The sequence below is a fragment of the Ochotona curzoniae genome, unplaced genomic scaffold, assembly GCF_017591425.1.
Source record: "Ochotona curzoniae isolate NIBS_2020 unplaced genomic scaffold, NIBS_Ocur_1.0 contig_3498, whole genome shotgun sequence".
Taxonomy (NCBI): Eukaryota; Metazoa; Chordata; class Mammalia; order Lagomorpha; family Ochotonidae; genus Ochotona; species Ochotona curzoniae.
Genome location: NW_024465885.1, coordinates 25,005,865 through 25,024,569, shown reverse-complemented (window position 1 = coordinate 25,024,569; position 18,705 = coordinate 25,005,865). Strand labels below are relative to the sequence as shown.

Genomic DNA, 18,705 nt, shown 5'->3' with positions numbered 1-18,705 from the left:
TCCAATTATAAAGTCACATATGCTAAGTTACTTTAAAATTTGAAAGTCTTGTTGCATATCATAGCGATTATTGGGTTTTGACAATTCTTATACCAAAATGTTCAAGTTAGGGTATCTTAGCAATTATACAATTTTCTTCTGAATGAAAAGGTGTATTTTTCCCATGCCCAACATACATACTCATGCAAGCATGCCTTCAGGTATTTTAGATAGTTGTGGCTCAAACCTCATATGATCATTTGGAGTTTTATTTACGTAGTTTAATCTAAGTCACCTAGATTAACCTTGTTGACCCATGACATTTATTACCTAGTCAGCCAGATAACTAGATCTAACTAGATGCAATTTTCAAAAAATACATTTGCGTGTTTTCCTTATCCTAAACACTAGTAAGACAGTGAGTTAATTTGTATTTAGATTTGCCATTTATAAATATTTAACAAGGCATTTGATTCTTTCATATTGCCAATTCTATGCTTACTTCATGTGATAATCATAATCAGTATATATTAGAACTTTTACATACAGTTGTCAAAAATGAAAACAAATTCAACAACATAACAATAAATAAAACAAGAAATGAAGCTTAACAATTTGCTCTAACAAAAGGTAATACATAATTCCGTTATGATTAATTTGGTTAAATTGTGGCTAAATGTGTTAGGCAGTTCCAATTTAACTTGATAAATCCAAATTAATTTTTTATCTAAGTTGAAATCGGAAATTATATCTTGAACTACCGAATGAATATATTATTCTACTTTCCTCTACCATTACATGCATATATTTTCTACATTATACTTCAAGCATTTTATAGAAATACTTTTCTAATAACTATTAATAACGTTATGACTTCAAGAAAGCAGATTTCTAGCTTCTTCCCCAAACAATTGTAACCATGGTAGCAGCTCAGCAGTATGCTCATTGTTATTCTGATAGTGTGCAACCTGATAATGAACATGTCATTACTTTTAAGAAATATCAGTTTTAAATGGTTCACATTTTTTATGTTCTTTTTAAGTGAGAGAGACACAGATTATATCTTTGTTCTTCTTCTTGTGTTATTCATTTTTCCCCATTATAATTGTCCATCAAACAATCTTACTCAGTTAAAATAATATTTCAACAGCACTGATTTTTTTTCTTAAATGTCTTAGGTTTTCTTGGAAACTGATAACATTTGCATCCCAGAACAATCACTTGAGCTTTAAAATTTCTCAGCACCCATACTCACTCACACAGACTTACAAATTCCGAAACAAATATTTGATTTATAAAACACACAACAAAAAACAAATGTGATTTAAAAAAAAATGCTGGACAAAAAGTGAATGATGTCAGGACTTACCTGGAATGAGCTGGCCCAGAAGCAAGAGGTTTTTGGACAAGCTGAAGAGTGATATCGTGACCAAAAAAGGAAGATGTTGCCATTTCATCTTTGTCCCTTCCTTGCATTCCACCCAGCCAGTGACACAGATATGTTATCTGCAAACACAAAACATAAAATTGCCACTGAAAGAAAACAGTGTCTTATGAAAAACTGCAGTTCCAATGATTTTGAAATGTCATTTTTGGGGGATGATACAACACACAAATGGTTAAAAAGGAATATGATCAGGATAGCATTGATTTCAAAGCAGATAAGGGTTTTCTCTAATTAGAGTTTTTTTTTCCAAGTGTCAGTACATTACCTGTATACATCCTTATCAGAGACATTGACCGCATCACAAGAAATAACACTGACCACAGTGCAATATTATGTTTTGAGATATAGAATGCATTTGTTGCAGTATGTGGTTGTTGCAGTATGTATGATTTATTTTTTATTATTATTATTTTTTTATTGGAAAGGCGGATATACAGAGAGGAGAGACAGAGAGGAAGATCTTCCGTCCAATGATTCACTCCCCAAGTGAGCGCAACGGGCCAATACTATGCCAATCCGAAGCCAGGAGCCTCTTCTGGGTCTCCCACACGGGTGCAGGTTCCCAAAGCTTTGGGCCATCCTCCACTGCTTTCCCGGGCCACAGGTAGGGAGCTGGAAGGGAAGCAGGGCTGCCGGGATTAGAACCGGCGCCCATATGGGATCCCGGGCATGCAAGGCGAGGACCTTTAACCACTTGCGCCACCGTGCCGGGCCTGATTTATTTTGATTTCAAACTAATTTAGTTACAGTACTTTCTTCACATTTAGGCCACTTTTCCCAACTCTTCACTAAATAGATATTTACAAAGTGTTGATCATGGGTCAGACACTTTACTACTTTGGGAGACAGAGGTAGGCAAGATTAAATGTGTACATTTGCCCACGGGCAGGCTCCTTTTACTTTTACTGTTATCAATGAAACTTATAAAAAAGTCAATAGCCAGATTCGGCACCAATAATATATTTGCTTACGCCTCCTCCTCATAATTATTCATCCATAATAGCAATATATTATGAAAAACCTATATATATCTCACAGTATACTCTAATATGCAATTTGCATTACAATTCCTGAAATTCAATCAGAATATTTTCAATTATTTTAAATAAATTCAACTCAGAAAAGTAGAGGATAGAATATTGGTTCCCAAAAGACGGAAGTGCGAGGGTTGGGAGACCAAAAGTTGGCAACAGTGTGTAAAGAAATACATATAGAAGGAATTATTTCCAGTGTTCCATGGTACAGCAGCTTATCTCTAGCTCACAATAATAAAGTGTGTACCTCAAAAGAAGCTGTGAGAAAGGGTACACATGTTCACAGTGCAAACAAGTGGTAAATGTTTGAGATGATGCTTATGCATGCATGTGCATATATATAGGCAGCAATAAATATATAACTTATTAATATATGCTATAACACAAATATCCTGTATGAGAATCCACTTGATTCCTTGCTGCTCTACTTCTGATCCAGCTCCCTGCTAATGTGCCTGGGAAAGCAGTGGGGGATGACAAGTACGGTCTGATATTGTACACAAGTAGGAGACGAGGAAGCAGCTCTTGGCTCTTGGCATAAATTTGGCCCACCCCCGGCCATTCCACTTCTTTGGAAAATTTACCAGCAGATGAAGAAACTATCCTGCCTGCTTCTTTCACCCACCTCTCTCTTTTTCCTTTATCCCTCTCTCTCTCTTTTTGCTGCCTTTTTTTTTGACTTTTTCAAATAAATAAAATAAGTCTGAAAAAAGAGAATTTTGTCTATGAACTATATTGACAATGAGTACAATGACATCACCCTGTTTTGGCACTGGGTCATGCCTTCGTTATTCTATTGACAATCAATCTGCCTGCTATGGCCTGTGAAAAGCAGTGGAAGGCACAAGAGTTTAGGCTTCATTCCCCAATCTGGGAAACCTGGAAGAAAATATTGGCTCCTATCTTCAGTTGGCCCAGCCATGATTGCTGAGAGCTAAAGGGTGAACCAGGAGATAGATGATCTCTTTTTCTGTAACTTTTAAATAAATAATTAAGTAAATAAGTAAATAAATATATTCTTAAAAAAAGAAAACAAAGCTAAAAATTTTAAAAGCACACAGAATTATTTACTAAACAGTTTTTTGTTAAGCAAAATTAATTCTTGTTTAGTATACTCTATTTTCCTTTATGGTTGAAAAGAGAAAAATCCTAACTCTTATGAGGCCAGCATTACCATAACTCCAAAACCAGAAAAAGATACAAGAGAAGTAAGTTACAAACCATCTCTGATGCACATAACTCTAAAATCCCTCATCAAAATTCCAGCTGATGAAATCCAATGATAAGTCAGGAAGATCATTCACTGGGACCAAGTTTTGCAGGTATGGTTCAACATAGGTAAATCAATAAATAAGGTAGATAATGTTAAAACGACGGCCAGGATCCCTGAGCGATCTACAGAAACAGAAGAATTATAAACTTCCTTCCAGACTAGGGAGGCAAGCTCTCTCTGGTTCTTGCCTGGTTCTGGCTCTGGGTCCCCACCCTCCCTCGCAGTGACCATTAGGATCGCTCCAGTAACTCCTCAAAACAAACAAACAAATATATAAACAAACAAAAAATCTAGAATGGAAGACAACAACATGGAAAGCCTAGAATCAGACAGGAAACGTCCAGCATGGACCCAAACATGCCTCACTAGGTAGGACACAAAGTTAGTTACACCTCACTGGGGTATGAGGGATTTCTCTGCACACCCATTGTAAAAAAAAGGTACTGTTTGTTTTGGTTTTTTTGGTTGTTTTGAAGTTCTTTGTATATCCTGGAAATTAGCCCCCTATCGCCTATATAGTGTGCAAAGATCTTCTCCCACTCTGTGGTTGCTTTTTTACTTTGTTGATTGTTTCCCTTGCTGTACAGAAGCTTCTTAGTTTGATGAGGTCCTATTTGTTTATTCTGTTCTCAACTGCTATTGCTTTTGGTGTCCTTCTTAGAAAGTCGGGACCTACTCCTAGGTCTTGCAGGGTATTTCCTACATTTTCTTGCGAGAGTTTGAAGGTTTCTGGATGTAGGTTTAGGTCTTTTATCCATGTAGATTGGATCTTGGTGTATGGTGATAGATGTGGGTCTATCTTTTTGTTTCTACAGGCTATCAGCCAGTTGTCCCAACAACATTTACTAAAGAGGCCTTCCCACTTGCTTGGACTGTCATTGGTCTTTTTGTCAAAGATTAATTGGCTGTATCTGTGTGGGCTCCCTTTTGATGCTTCTATTCTATTCCATTGATCTTCTTTTCTGTCTTTGTGCCAGTACCAGGCTGTTTTGATAACCACTGCTCTATAGTATGTCCAGAGGTCCGGGATTGTGATTCCCCCTGCTAAATTCTTATTTTTCAGGATGGTTCTAGCTATTCGTGGTTTTTTGTGTTTCCAGATGAACTTTTGAATCATTGTATCCAGTTCCGTGAAGAATGTTTTGGGCAATTTGATTGGAATTGCGTTGAAAATGTATATTGCTTGTGGTAGTATAGACATTTTAATGATATTGATTTTGCCTATCCAGGAGCACGGGATGTTATTCCATCTTTTGAGTTCTTGTTCAATTTCCTTTTTAAATAGTTTGTAGTTTTCTTCGAATAGGTCTCCTACGCTTTTGGTTAGATTTATTCCCAAACAAGCCACTCAAGAAATGGGCACGGGAAATGGGCAAACATTTCACAAAGGAACAAGTCCAAATGGCAAACAAACATATGAAAAAATGTTCCAGCTCCCTGGCAATAAGGGAAATCCAAATTAAAACATCGATGAGGTACCACCTAACACCAGTAAGATTGGCCCACATAAACAAGAACACCAACGACGCTTGCTGGCGAGGATGCGGGGTAAAGGGAACCCTACTCCACTGCTGGTGGAGCTGCAAATTGGTACAGCCTTTATGGAAATCAGTCTGGAGAACACTCAAACAACTCAAAATCTGCATACCATATGACCCAGCAATAGCACTCCTAGGAATATATCCAAAACACCTGTTTTACGACAAACCAACATGCATCCCTATGTTCATTGCAGCACAATCAGTAATTGCAAAAACATGGAAGCAACCGAAATGCCCATCAGCAGAAGATTGGATAAGAAAGCTTTGGTTCATCTACTCCATGGAATACTACTCAGCTATTAAAAAAAAACAAAATGCAGTTCTTTGTGGCTAAATGGGCACAACTGGAAACTATAATGCTAAGGGAAATGAGCGAATCCCAAAAGGTTAGATACCACATGTTTGCCTTGATTTAACCTGTAATTTTTTTTTTGTTGTTTGGTTGTTTGTTATTTTTTGAACCTGTCATTGATACTGTCTCAACCCAGATGTTTCGAAGAATGGAACTTGCATTATATTTAACATATTGTTTACCCAATACTATGTCAATCAATTAATTCCATAATGTTGTATATTGATACTGAGGCCTTGTTGGGGCTTTTAACTGACCGGATCTTTACTCTGTTAGACCTACCTTCAGACCAGAGAAGGTCTCCCCAAGAGGCCCCTGAACTTATCTGGACAATAAGACGCTGAACTTTATGCTAGGCATGTGTTTGCAAGGTATGAATCTCAACTGAACTTGAACTATGGCTATGCAACAAGGTGGAGGAATCCACCATGGGGGGAGGGGTATGGGAGGGATGGGGGGAATCCCCAGCGCCTATAAAACTGCACCACATAATACAATGTAAACAACAATAAAATTAAAAATAAATAAATTTAAAAAAAGGTACTGTACCTAAACTGATAACTGTATGGAATCAGGTTGAATATAAACCAAAATTGAAATGTCTAAGAAATCAGAGGATGTAGTTAAGCAACCGCATTTTCCTATCAACATACTATTAATCAATACCATGTCAATTAATGCCATAAGGTTGTAAATGGCTGTTGATGTTATGTCAGGGCCTTTAATTGATTGGGATGATACTTTGCTGGCTTTACCTTCAGACCAGAGATGGTCTCACCAAGAAATCGTTGAGCCCACTAGAATAATAGGACACTGGACTTTATGCTTGGTAAATACTTCCAATGAAAGAACCACAACTGAATTTGAACTGTGATAATGCAGCAAGGTGGAGAAATCCACCATGGGGAGAGCGTTCAGGGAGGGATGGGGGAATCCCAATGCCCATAACACTGTGTCACATAATGCAATGCAATTAATAAAATAAATAAATTAATTAAAAATAAAAACAAATTGAAGAATAAAAACTATTTCAGTCAACTCAGAGAAGGCATAAATTACAATGTCCTTTAATGATGAAAATTTTTAAGTAAATTGGGTATTGAAGGACCATTCCTCAAAACGATCGAGGGAATATATGTGCAACTCAAAGCCAGCATCATTCTGAAAGGGTGAGAAAATGGGAGCAGACATACCTGCCCACATTCATTATGTCATTCAAAACTGGGCTGGAAGATTTATCCAGAGCCATCAAGCAAGCAAACAAAATCAAAAGGATACAAATTGAAATGGAGTTAAGTTAAATTATCCCTGCTTGCAGATGACAAAAATCTATACAGAGGGATATCAAGATACTCCACTAAGAGATTACTGGAACTGCTAAGAGTGTTTGATAAAGCTGCAGGGTATACAATCAACACATAAAAGCAAATAGCCTTTGTATACACAAAAAATGCCATGGCTGAAAAAGACTTGCAAGGTAATTCCCATGCAGAGTAAGCATGTAAGTTTTTCTTAATAACCTGATATAAAGCAAACAAAGGATATGAAAGTTTCCAAAGTGGAAATTATAAAACATCAAATACAGCAATAAAAGACATAAAAAATGAAAGTGTGCCTTGTTCATGAATCGGAAGAATTAATATCAATAAAATGTCCACAACACCAAAAGAAATTTACAGATTCAAAATCATCCCATTCAAAACTACTGTGATACTTTCCTCAGATCTAGAAAAAAAAAAAACCTGATGCTTAAATTTATACAGAAACAGATGAAAACTCCTAATAGTGAAAACAATCTTAAACAACAAAATCGTAGCTGGATGCCTCTTACGTTTCTTGAAATAGTTTTACTGTAAATGAAGCTTTATAAACAGTGAAGGAGAGACAGAGAATAAAATCTGTCCACTGCTTCACTCCCCAAGTGGCTGCACCAAACAGCTCACTGGAGGTGAGCTCTTTTGAAGCCTGGGACCAGGATTCTCCTTCAATTCTCCCTCAAGGGAGAATTGCAGCATTCTCCAATGCTTTCCCAGACCACAGACAGTGATCTGGATGGGAAGTGAAATTGCTGGAACACGAACTAGTGTCTATTTTGGATTTCAGCACAGGCAAGGATTTAACCACTAGGCCACCATGCCAGGTCCTGGATGTCTCTTAATTGTGTACTTTCAGCCACACTACAATCCCAATATACTAAAGATATAATTTAATGCATAAGAATGGAAACCTCAGAAATTAATCTAACATTTACAACCAACTGATCTTCAGCAAATGAACTGAAATCAATAACTGGAAAAAGATAGTATCATCAATGAACGAACTTGAAAATTGGATTCACTTGAGCTGACGTTTGAAACAAGACCCCTACTTCATACTTTACATAAAAATCAACACAAAATGGATGAGATATCTAAAATTATGATCTAAAACCATGAATTTACAGGAAAAAGAAAAGAAAAAGACAAAAATAGGGAAACTCCAGACACTTTGGAGGAAGCAAAGGTATCTTGGAAAATTCCCCCAAAGCATAGACAATTAAATACTAATACTAATACTAATACTAATACTAATACTAATACTAATAATACTAGACAAATGGATTACATGAAGCTAAAATGCTTCTAGACTGCAAAGGGAACATTGAACAAATTGAACAGGCAACTGATGTAATAAAATACATTTACAAAGAAAGTAACATAAAGAGTTAATGTCCAGAATCTATAAGGACCCCAAATGCTCAAAAAATGATAAGCAATCCGGGTAAGAAACGAGCACAACATGCCCACAGAATGCTCAAAGGACGAAATACAACTGGCCAACAGACTTGTGAAATAACGAGGAGGATAACTAGCCATCAAGGAAATGCAAACAAAACCACATCCCGTTTTTTCCAAATGGAAAAAAAAAAACAAAAACATTAAATGCTGCACAGCACTTTCCCGTTTGATTTGGAAAGTAAATTAGTATAACCGTTATGAAAGACAGTATGGAAATTCTTCAGAGAGCTGCAAAAAGACCTACCATATGAGTCAGCCATCCCAATATTGCTAATGTACATAGAATAAATGATGTCAACATGTAAATGTTATTTGTGTTTGTTTATTACAGCCTAATTCATGAGGGCTAAGATACTTATCAAGTAGGAATGTACTTGAGTGTCCATCACTGATGAATGGAAAAAGAAAATATATACATACAATATGGGATTCTATTCAGCCATAAACAGAAGAAAATCCTGTCATTTGCAACACATTGGATGAAACTGGAAACTGTTACGTTTAGTGAAATAAGCCAATCTCAAAAAGACATGCCATGTTTGCTTAGATAGGTGGCAGCAAATACAGAATGTTGAATTAAAGAAATGAAGTGGTTACTTTGGGATATGATTATCCTTTTAGCCTGTGTTTATACTCCTGTGGAGGTAATCATCCTACTTTCCATTTGAATATTATGACTAATGGTAAAACAGGCCTTGGCATATGGAGTTCATTGAAATCATGCCTTTGCAAAAACTGATCAAGAAAAAGGAGTGAAGTAGCAATCTTGGGGAAGGGGTGGAACCAGAGGAGTGAGGGAAGTACAGATGTCTTTTTGAAACTATAGCAATGGAATTCATAGAAACTAGTTTTTAAATTTAGAAAAGAAATCCGTTTCTGGAGTCTTATGTTCACATCCTTTTCATCTTATGCAGGTTAATTTTTCCACTGAGTATTATCCAACTGCTGGAAACATGAATTAGATGATAATCCTGAATGAAACCATAGAATCCACAATGGCTTTTCGTTGTTAAAGCTTTATCGATTTATTTATTTGAATGAGTTATTAGAAAAATCAGGAAGATGAGGAGAGAAGTGAGCAGGGAAAATCAGTCACCCCAAGGTTTGTTGTTCAAATGCCTGCAATGTCTCTATTCTCATTTTTAATAACGAGAACACCCATGGCTGTTGAAGTGACAGCCATGCCTAAGGACTTCCTAGCCCTGTGGTTCCTACAGCCAGAAAACGTCAGCCTCATTTCAGCTTTTGCATGTAACACACATACAAATTAGCCATCCTCCTATATTGTGAGGAAGCATTCTCCTTTGAATATGACATGTACTGAAGTTTGTTCTGTCTACATAGAGGCCAAAAATGAAAATATCAACTAATATCAAAGCTCTTCATTGAAACATCTTTATGATGTTCTGGTATTTCCAAAAAGAAAGATGTAATAATTAGGCTTATGCAAGAGCTATATTTTGATAAATAATAAACATGTTAGAGAAGTTTACCTATGGAAAACTCTGGATCTATGAAAAGGGAGACAAATAGGTATAAAACAAATATATCCATTCTTTGTCAGAACAACAGCTAATTATTATATGGGAGAGACAGAATAAAGAGAGTTAAATTTCCCATTAGCTGAATTTAGTAGCACAAAGCTAGGGGACTGGACAAAAGCCATGCGTTAATGTGCTTATTTCAAATATGCAACTGAAGTAGCAGGGAAAGACGTTAGTGCAGAGATGTGCAATATATAAATCAATGAGACCAAAGCAGGAAGTTTTGTCTAAAAATGGAAAAATAAATAATATATATTCTTTACAGCTTATTAGCCAATCTGATTAAACTATATTATAAGAATATGTAATAAAAGGTTTCGTGGAGTGTACCAGTTCAGAATCTTTAGGCAAATTATGTCTGTATAAGCATATACACATTGCAAATAATTGTCAAAAATAAAACTATACCACAGATCTTTCTTTGTTTATGATTTGTGTGTGTGGGGGGGGTTGAGAGAGAGAGAGAGAGAGAGAGAGAGAGAGAGAGAGAGTATATCTTCCATGTTTTGCTTCAATTGTTTGTAATACCAGAATTTAGCCAATATCTTCCATGTTTCCCTTCATTTTCAATTGTTTGTAATATCAGAATTTAGCCAGTCGCAAACCAGAGTTTAAAACTCTGCCCAGCTCTGTCAAATGGGTGATGGATGCCACAAGTATGTGGTTCACCCTGAGCTGCTTTCTCTGGAGCATTTATTAGGAAGCAGAGCTGGAGCAGCCAAAGCTTGAACTAAATTTAATGCAATCATCATGTTTCACAAACAGCAGGTCTTGCTGTGCCACAATTCTTGTCATTATACAACAGCATGTAAAATAACCTAAAAAATACCAAAAATACAAGGATAAATAGAAAGATTTTCTCACCCGCAATATGATGGCATATGAGAACATAAAGCTTGGTAATAATTGCATAATTTGAGGATGAGTATGATTCAAGATTAAACAAATCATGTGGATAATTATGAGTACAGTAACAAAAGTGTGGTAAATGGAATCTTTTATATACAAAACTAATGGGCAGGGGACAGAAATAAAAATTGAAGACTTTGCAGAAGAGGGTCAATCATTGATTGATGAATAGGACACTTAAAGCACAGTGCCCGTGTAGTGATATAAGGGGTTAAGACTTGGCCAGCAGTGCCAGCTATTACCACAAATGACTGCTGGTCCCAGTCCACTTACTCCGCTTCCAATCCAGTCATGATAGTGATCTTGAGAAAGCAGGGAAGATAACTCAAGTACTTGCGGCTCTGTATCCACATGGGAGACACAGAGAACGCTTCTGGCCTCTTGCTTCTGTCTGACTCAGTTTCAGCTTGTGGTCATTTGGGAAGTAAACCATAAGATAGAAATGAGAGTGTTACTCTATCTTCATCACTCTCTATTACTCTGCCTTAAATAAGTAAAATCAACCAATCAATATAGAAATAGCTAAAGTAATAAATAAATGAAATGGAAACTGGAAGCAGAAAGAAATGTGTTGTAAGTGTGTCTCCAATATCAGAGAGTAGGACGTTAAATCTAAATACAGAGTTGTGTGCGTGTGTGTGTGTGTGTGTGTGTGTGTGTGATTTTTCTTACAAAGACTACCTATTTTGGGATTTTCTTAGCATAACCCACACGCGCACACACACACACACATATATATATATGTATGTATATATAGGAATGTATCCTTGTTGAAATAATTCAAAACTGTGTAATACCTTATAAAATGCATGTAAAATTTATTGTAGGATCAGGAAAAAAAGATTGGTTAGTAAACATGGTAAAACTTGCATAGAGTATCCTGCTTGAATACCTGCAATATAACAGCAGAAAATTTAAGGCATAGTTCTAGAACAGAGTTGATTAAAACATTTGATCATTTGCATGCATTTAAAACATCTTACAATCCTTTTATGTTACATTGGTTTAAGCACAGTATGCAAATTTTGGAACCATTTCCTTAAAGAAGGGTGCAAATACTCTATAGCTATTCAAATGTTTAAATTATGATAACCCCTGAATTATTATATCCCAGATGTAAAGTGCAATTATTAATTTTGGGGTGTTTATTTGATGGATAAAAAACAGGAAAAGAAAGGAAATCAAGAAAAAAATTGGAAAACAGTTTTAAAATCCACACTGACAATGGAATCTATGAATAGGAAGTGCAAAAATGCCAGTAATACAAAGGCAAATCTGGCAAATTGGGCTTCAGAGCAGATCAGTAATAGCACAAATAAGGGGATTAGCAAGTTTCTAAGTAGTTGAAGATTCTGTGTATGTTGGCACAGCTCCATTACTATTCACACTGCTATTTATTTGAACAGACTAGAGACCTCATATCCAATTAAGCTTCTATTCATTTCACAAAAGACTAATTAATTCTCATCACATTTTCAAGAAACCTAACATTTGTAGCATTTGATGAAGAGACTTGGGGCATAGTGATAAACCTCAGGCTGTATAAAAAGAAAGAGATTATTTGAAATCCTTATTCTGTATCCACAATGCAAACTAGTCAACCAAGATAAAGAGCCAAGTAACCTTTTTTTTTTTTCAAATAATCTGTCAGTACACTTAACAAGTCCAATTAGTCTCCTATAGGCTGATATATCACCCTCAATGAATTGTCACAAGACTTAAAGCTGGTGCACACCTTCTTTGTGAATCTGACTTGTCAACTGGTTCCAAACTCAGGTTATTTCATTATTTTGTCATGTAGGGTTAAGATTAATGCACTGGAATTATGATAGTCCAGAAAAATGTCTAAAAGTTTCATAATGGTTGATTTGAATATTTTACCCATTAAAATGTATAAAGTTGTAGAAATGGAATCTATTCTATGTCTTTATAAAAGAAGCACACACATAATAATAAATAATGCCAGAGACCAATAAAAATGAAAGTCACCATTCTATTGTTTGTCCATTAGATGCTATTGTGTCACAATTTTGGGATTGCCATTATAAAGAATTAAAAAAATAACTATGGGTATGCATTATGGTAGAACTGGTTCAAGCCAGTTGTCCCACTCTCAATCCAGCTTATTGAAAATGGCCTGCGAAAATTACAAAAGATACTCAAACTGTTTGACTCCCTACATCCATTGTGGAAGACTTGGAAGAAGACTCTCATTCTTAGATTTGACCTGGCCCAGTACCAGCCCTTGTGGCCTTCTGCAAAGTGACCTGACAATGAAAAATCTCTCTCATTCCTTCCCTCTCCCTTTTCTAGTTTTGAAAAATAACTATAAAATTGAGATGTTTTTCCCAAGCTATAATAGGTGACTCTCTGTGTTGCCTTGTACCTAGGCAAATGTGACATTGCTGGGAGAAAAGCAGCTGCTAGCTGGCAGACATTCTAGGCCTGCTTATTGCAATTCTGTGTTAAATATACTAACATGCCAGTGTAGTTGCCAGTGTAGTTATTTTCCTAAGATATGTGAAGAAGGGGGAGTTTGGGGGCAGGATATGTCAACCTAGATTCTAGGCACAGGTGCTGCAGGTTAACTGGGAAAGAGGACCTGGGGATGTATTGGAGTGGGGGAAGCTGACTGCATACTTGATAGAAGAGGAATGACTTTTGGAACCTTTCCTGGACCAGGCGACTGCACTTGCAGATATACAAAGGAGATACGATGGGGTGGTGTAAAAGAGGGAAACTGGAGGGCATGTCTGGGTCATTCATCCATGTGCGATACATGGGCTAGGCTAAATAGCATCCCCCAGTACCTGCTGGTATCCCTAAAAGCTGGTGCTGGGGGGCATGCCTGGCTGGGCTAAACTACAGTGATGCTTGCAAGAGTCAGAATAGAAGTGAGCCATGTCAGGCTAGGCTGCGGCACCCACTAATATGTGAGAGAATAGGACCTGTAGGCAGGTGCTGAGGGGAAATGTGGGCTTGCCTCTGTGGATTTGTCATCCCTTTTGGTTTGTAGGGAGAGCTGTGGGTGGTGATAGGCTGAGCAAAGCTGGACCACACCTGTCACTTGTGGGATCTGGGGCTGGGAAGAGGCTTGATTGGCTCAAGGTACAGCACCTACTGGAATACGCAAAATCAGTACTGAGGGTAGACCAGTGCAAATGGGACAGTGGTACACCGTGGCACACAAGAGATCCAGAGCTTGGAGTGGGCATGGCGGGGGAACGTGGGGAACTCTGTGCTAGGGCACAGCTCCTACTGGGAAGCAAAATATTCAGGGTAGGTCTGGATGTGGGCCAGGCTAAGCAAGGCTGTAATCATCACCATTTGTGTGAGCTGGTCTGAGGAAAGCCAGGCTGGGTCAGGCTTCATCACCTGCTGGCACACACTAGAGCCAGGAGAGGTAATGGGCCATGCCTGTCTGTGGTAGATTGTAACAAGTGCCAGGGCTGGGAATAGACCTTGTAGGAGAATCTGGGTGAATCCTCTGATAAGTTGCAGCTTCCATTGATATGTGCAAGAGCCAGAGTTATGGGCTAACCTGGTTGGGCAAGACTGCAAGCATGGAACTGTACACTTGTGAGCCAAGTCTGGGGGCAGCAGGTTGAGCTATAGCATTCCTGGGTGTGCATGAAAGCCAGGTAAAATTAGGGACACACTGGGATAGGCCACAGCACATGGAAAAACTGTGGCTGGTGGGCGACCTGCTGGGGGTTATTGAGGCTTATCTCAACCAGCACAAGGCACTTCTTGTTGTGCTTGAATACTGGGCCTGTGGTGGGCTGGGCCAGGCTGTAGCATCTATCAGTTCATTTGAGATATGGTGTTGGGGGTGGAACTGAGCAGGCAGTTTCATCCACAGGTATGTGTTGGTGCAGGTGATGCACTTTACCTGAACCTGCGTTACCTGGAACAGGTCTGAGATGACCCCAAATTGAAGTTCCTAAGGTGTTATCAAATTACTATCCCCAAACTCAGATGCTGATGTTGTTTGGCCGTAAGGAGTGTCCCTCCCCTTCCCATAGTGCAGAATGAGGAGACAAAAAAGATCAAACTTTTGTCCTATTCACCATTCTCCATCCTTACTTTCCTCACCTAATTGGAGGTCCACATGGGTATGTATCCCTGTCAAATACGCAAAGAACATTAAACAGAAAATAAAATACTTTTAAAAATGAGCAGAAATAAAAGATGGTTTCTATCATGTGTACACAAGAAATGCAAAATATTAACATCTCCCAATAAAGCACAATGAGGAGATTTAATCGATCCAAAATGATGATAGGTACAACACATGTACTGATGTTTGACTGCATTTAAGTGTGTTGATGCCAGCATTCTTCTGGGGGTTTAAAGTAAGGCTTTTTGATTTCAGATTAGATATTTTTAATATTCTATATTCCTAGAATTCATTTCTGCATTTCAAGACTAAAATATAAAATCTCCAAAACTATAACATAGTTGTTAACTACTGCCTAGATAAACTATGTTATTAAAATGACAGAAAATAGCTATTCAGAAAAATAGGCTTCATGCCCTTCTCATACAGCATAATGACAGGCACTAGTTTCTCTGCTGTAACTAGCACAATCGTCACATAATCAATGGCAAGTTAAACCTCACAGATCCTTAGGCGGGGTGCGGGGGGGAGATAGGAAAGCAAGCACATCAATGAATGCAGAAGGGCTCAAAACAATGCTTTATCCTCAACACCACGAGGTTTAGCAGAGTGACTAACACAGGTAAAGATGGAGAGAACAAAATGAAGATTTCATCTGCTTTTTACTTTAATTATAGGTTTTTATAGTCAGAACTAGTTATTAGGAGTTTGAAAATAGATTGCAATCATACTTTAATAAGATTGTTGTAAGAATCATGGAAAAGATGGCTTACTATATAAAGTAATAAAACACATTCTACTAATTTCTTTTCTTGTTTTCTTATTTTTAGTTAAACACACATTTATATCAGACACTGCTTGCAAAATGAATGTTGAAATTCACAGACATTTCCTTAAAAGTCTACCCATGGAACCAACAACAAAAAAAGCAATTTTCAAACAAAAGCAATTTTCCAAAATGCTGTGCTCAGTAGGATGAATTCTATGCCCACTTGTAATGTTGCTCGATTCTTTGTTCTGAAGATCAGTGCACACGAGTTATTTGCTTATCCTAGTTGAAGGGCATCCAGTGGCAGACATGTGGAAATATACATCAGTGGCCTCACTGTTCTAATAAGAAGTGGCCCATCTGGGAGTCAAATTCATCCCAATAGCAAAGATGGGGGGGAAATGTTAGGACATTTGCTAGTCTAAGAACAGTTACATCTGAGGCTAGCTTGGCTTGCTATATTGGGAAGGAGAACTGTGGAGAGGTGGAAAATAATGACAGCAAGCACAAGCACGAGAGAAAATGAGAACAAGAGAACAGCTGATTTAGTGAGCGTGCTCTGCTAGCAACTCTGTGAATTAACCACAAACCAATGGCACAGCAAATGAGGTCAGTTACTTTCAGCATCGCTTCTGCTCTCAGTGCTATTGAACATGAGTGCCTGGTGACTGATTTTTCACTTTAAAGACTGAAACTTCAATTAAAGCCAGCTAAACTTCAAGCAAAAGTGAAAAGTCTAAGCTGTGGTCCTTTTGCATTGCAACATTCACAAATGCCTGATGGGGTAGGACAAAATGGAACATGATAGTGCTGGTATAATGACTGTTCTAAAAACCATACAGAGTGGGGATATATATCTTTATCTCTTTTACTTGCTAAGCTTTCTTTGAAAAAACTATTACATGTAACCTAAAAAAAAATAAGAATAAATGAGACAGTGTATGCCAAGAAAGATTTTGCCCTAACGCAGGAAAAAACACACCTAGGTAAATTAATATAAAGTGGTTGATATAATGGTGTGTAAAGATGCTGTTATTTCAGTAAATCAAAGAGAGAGCAAAGTACTCAGATTTCTGAAAGTGTGAAAAATGATTATCATAGAAGTAAACACTTCAGATGGATTCAGAAACATTCAGGCCTTCAGAGGGGGAAATTCTAAGATACCAGATGTGCAAAATCATGAAGGCAAGAGTCTTTCTACTTGACAAACGGTATAGTTTCTAGTGCATAGGATGTCAGACAATATATACATACTACATTGTGATAAAATGAAGCCTAAAAGAGAAAAATGGAATAAGGAAAAATGTAGAGTTTTCTATAGTAAACATGTTTAAGCTGAAAACTGAGTTGAAAAAGTTTGATTCCAATGACAAAAGCATTACGAATCATGCATTTGAAGAAGGATAGCTGAGAGGTCAAGGGGTTGCATATATCTCTATTACAATGCCCTAAAATTCTATTACATGCCTGCCATCCTATAAATATTAAAATTTTTTTGAATTAGTGGATGGATGAATAAATGGTAATATTAACACAATTTGCAACTGAATTAATGTACTTGTTGAGATTGAATTACAAGTACCAAAGCTATAATATTCATAAAGTCTATATCTTTGAATACTTCTTTTATGTTAGGCAAGAAATCATGGTGGTTAATGATAGAGACTGTCTACAAAACATTATACTTATCAACAATAATAAATTGTACTTAATTATTGTCTGTATTTGTTTTCATTTTCTATGCAAATTAACTTCAAGTGTATGAATGTGTATGGAAAACAAAGATTAATCAATTCTACTGGGAAAAGTGACAGAGCAATGTTTAGTGTTTTTAAATGGATGTAGCATTTAAAATTAAAATCTTTTACCTAAAATTTGGTTTTTGTAGTCTTTAAAATTTGTATCAAGTCCTAAATGGTGAGTGCATTACACAATAACACCTACAAGATATACTTGGTTTTTTTTACTTTTTGAGAGTCAATAATTCTAGAAATATCATTATCTAAAATGCACATGTGGCCTAGTCAATCTTAGTGATTATTTCACTTGTACAGCTTGATTTGTGAAGCTATATCAGCATTTGAGAACAAAGGAACAAGCATCACATTTCAGACTATTAATGTGACTGTAAGAAAGATGTTAATGAATAAGAGTAAAGTTAAATTTAATATTTCAATATGCAAAGATAGATTTGAACATGACAACTGAAACACTGAGAAGAGAATTCTTTATAGTTTTTTTTTTTTTTGCATGCATTCTGGAAGCCAATGGTTTTTGAAAGGCATTTAGCTTTGAAACCAATCAGAGTTCCTTTGAATGCTCTCAGCAGAAAGAACCAGGAATCAAGGATTCAATTTTCAAAGATAATTGTGTCAGATAGTTGTTTCATGGCTTTCAGTAAGAACTGACAATCACCTAATTACTAGCCAAGTCATTTTAGCACTATGCAGCTGGGCTGTTGGTTACCGTACTGGGAAAGATTTGGTCATTCAATGCATCAGGAGGAAATGTAACTGGATTGAAAATTAGTTTCATTAACTTGGCTAACAAAATTTTAGTGAATGTTCAGATGAATAATTCATTATTTTAACAAAAGTATCAATTTCAGCATGGAATCCATAATAGACACAGAAAAGCATCTTAACAAAATCCATTGAAAAAAATCTGAAAATATATGTAGGTTCAGTTGAAATTTCATGGAGATTGCTTTCTTTGAGTAAACTTTCTATATCTACACTGATGGTTTTTATAAACTAGAAAAGGCATCTCAGCTGTTTTAACGAAGATGTGAGCCATATTTGCAAGAATATCTTGAAATGCATGTACACCCTTAACTGGACTCTTGACTATTTATACTTCCAAATTCTTGACCTTCATCTGTTATGCCACTCTATTACACATTGTCCATTATAAAAAAGGTAAAATCATAGCCACACATTTTGTATTACCTTCACATCTGG

At 36.8% G+C, this 18,705-nt stretch overlaps 1 protein-coding gene across 1 annotated transcript in view; it reads right to left on the bottom strand.

Moving 5' to 3' along the window:
- The window catches only part of ROBO1 (roundabout guidance receptor 1), a 1,020,189-nt gene that overhangs the window by 898,035 nt on the left and 103,449 nt on the right, over positions 1-18,705 (bottom strand). Inside the window, exon 3 of the mRNA XM_040980627.1 lies at positions 1,349-1,485. Coding sequence (XP_040836561.1) covers positions 1,349-1,436 — 88 coding nt within the window. The 5' untranslated portion in view covers positions 1,437-1,485. The remainder of the gene's footprint in view (positions 1-1,348; positions 1,486-18,705) is intronic.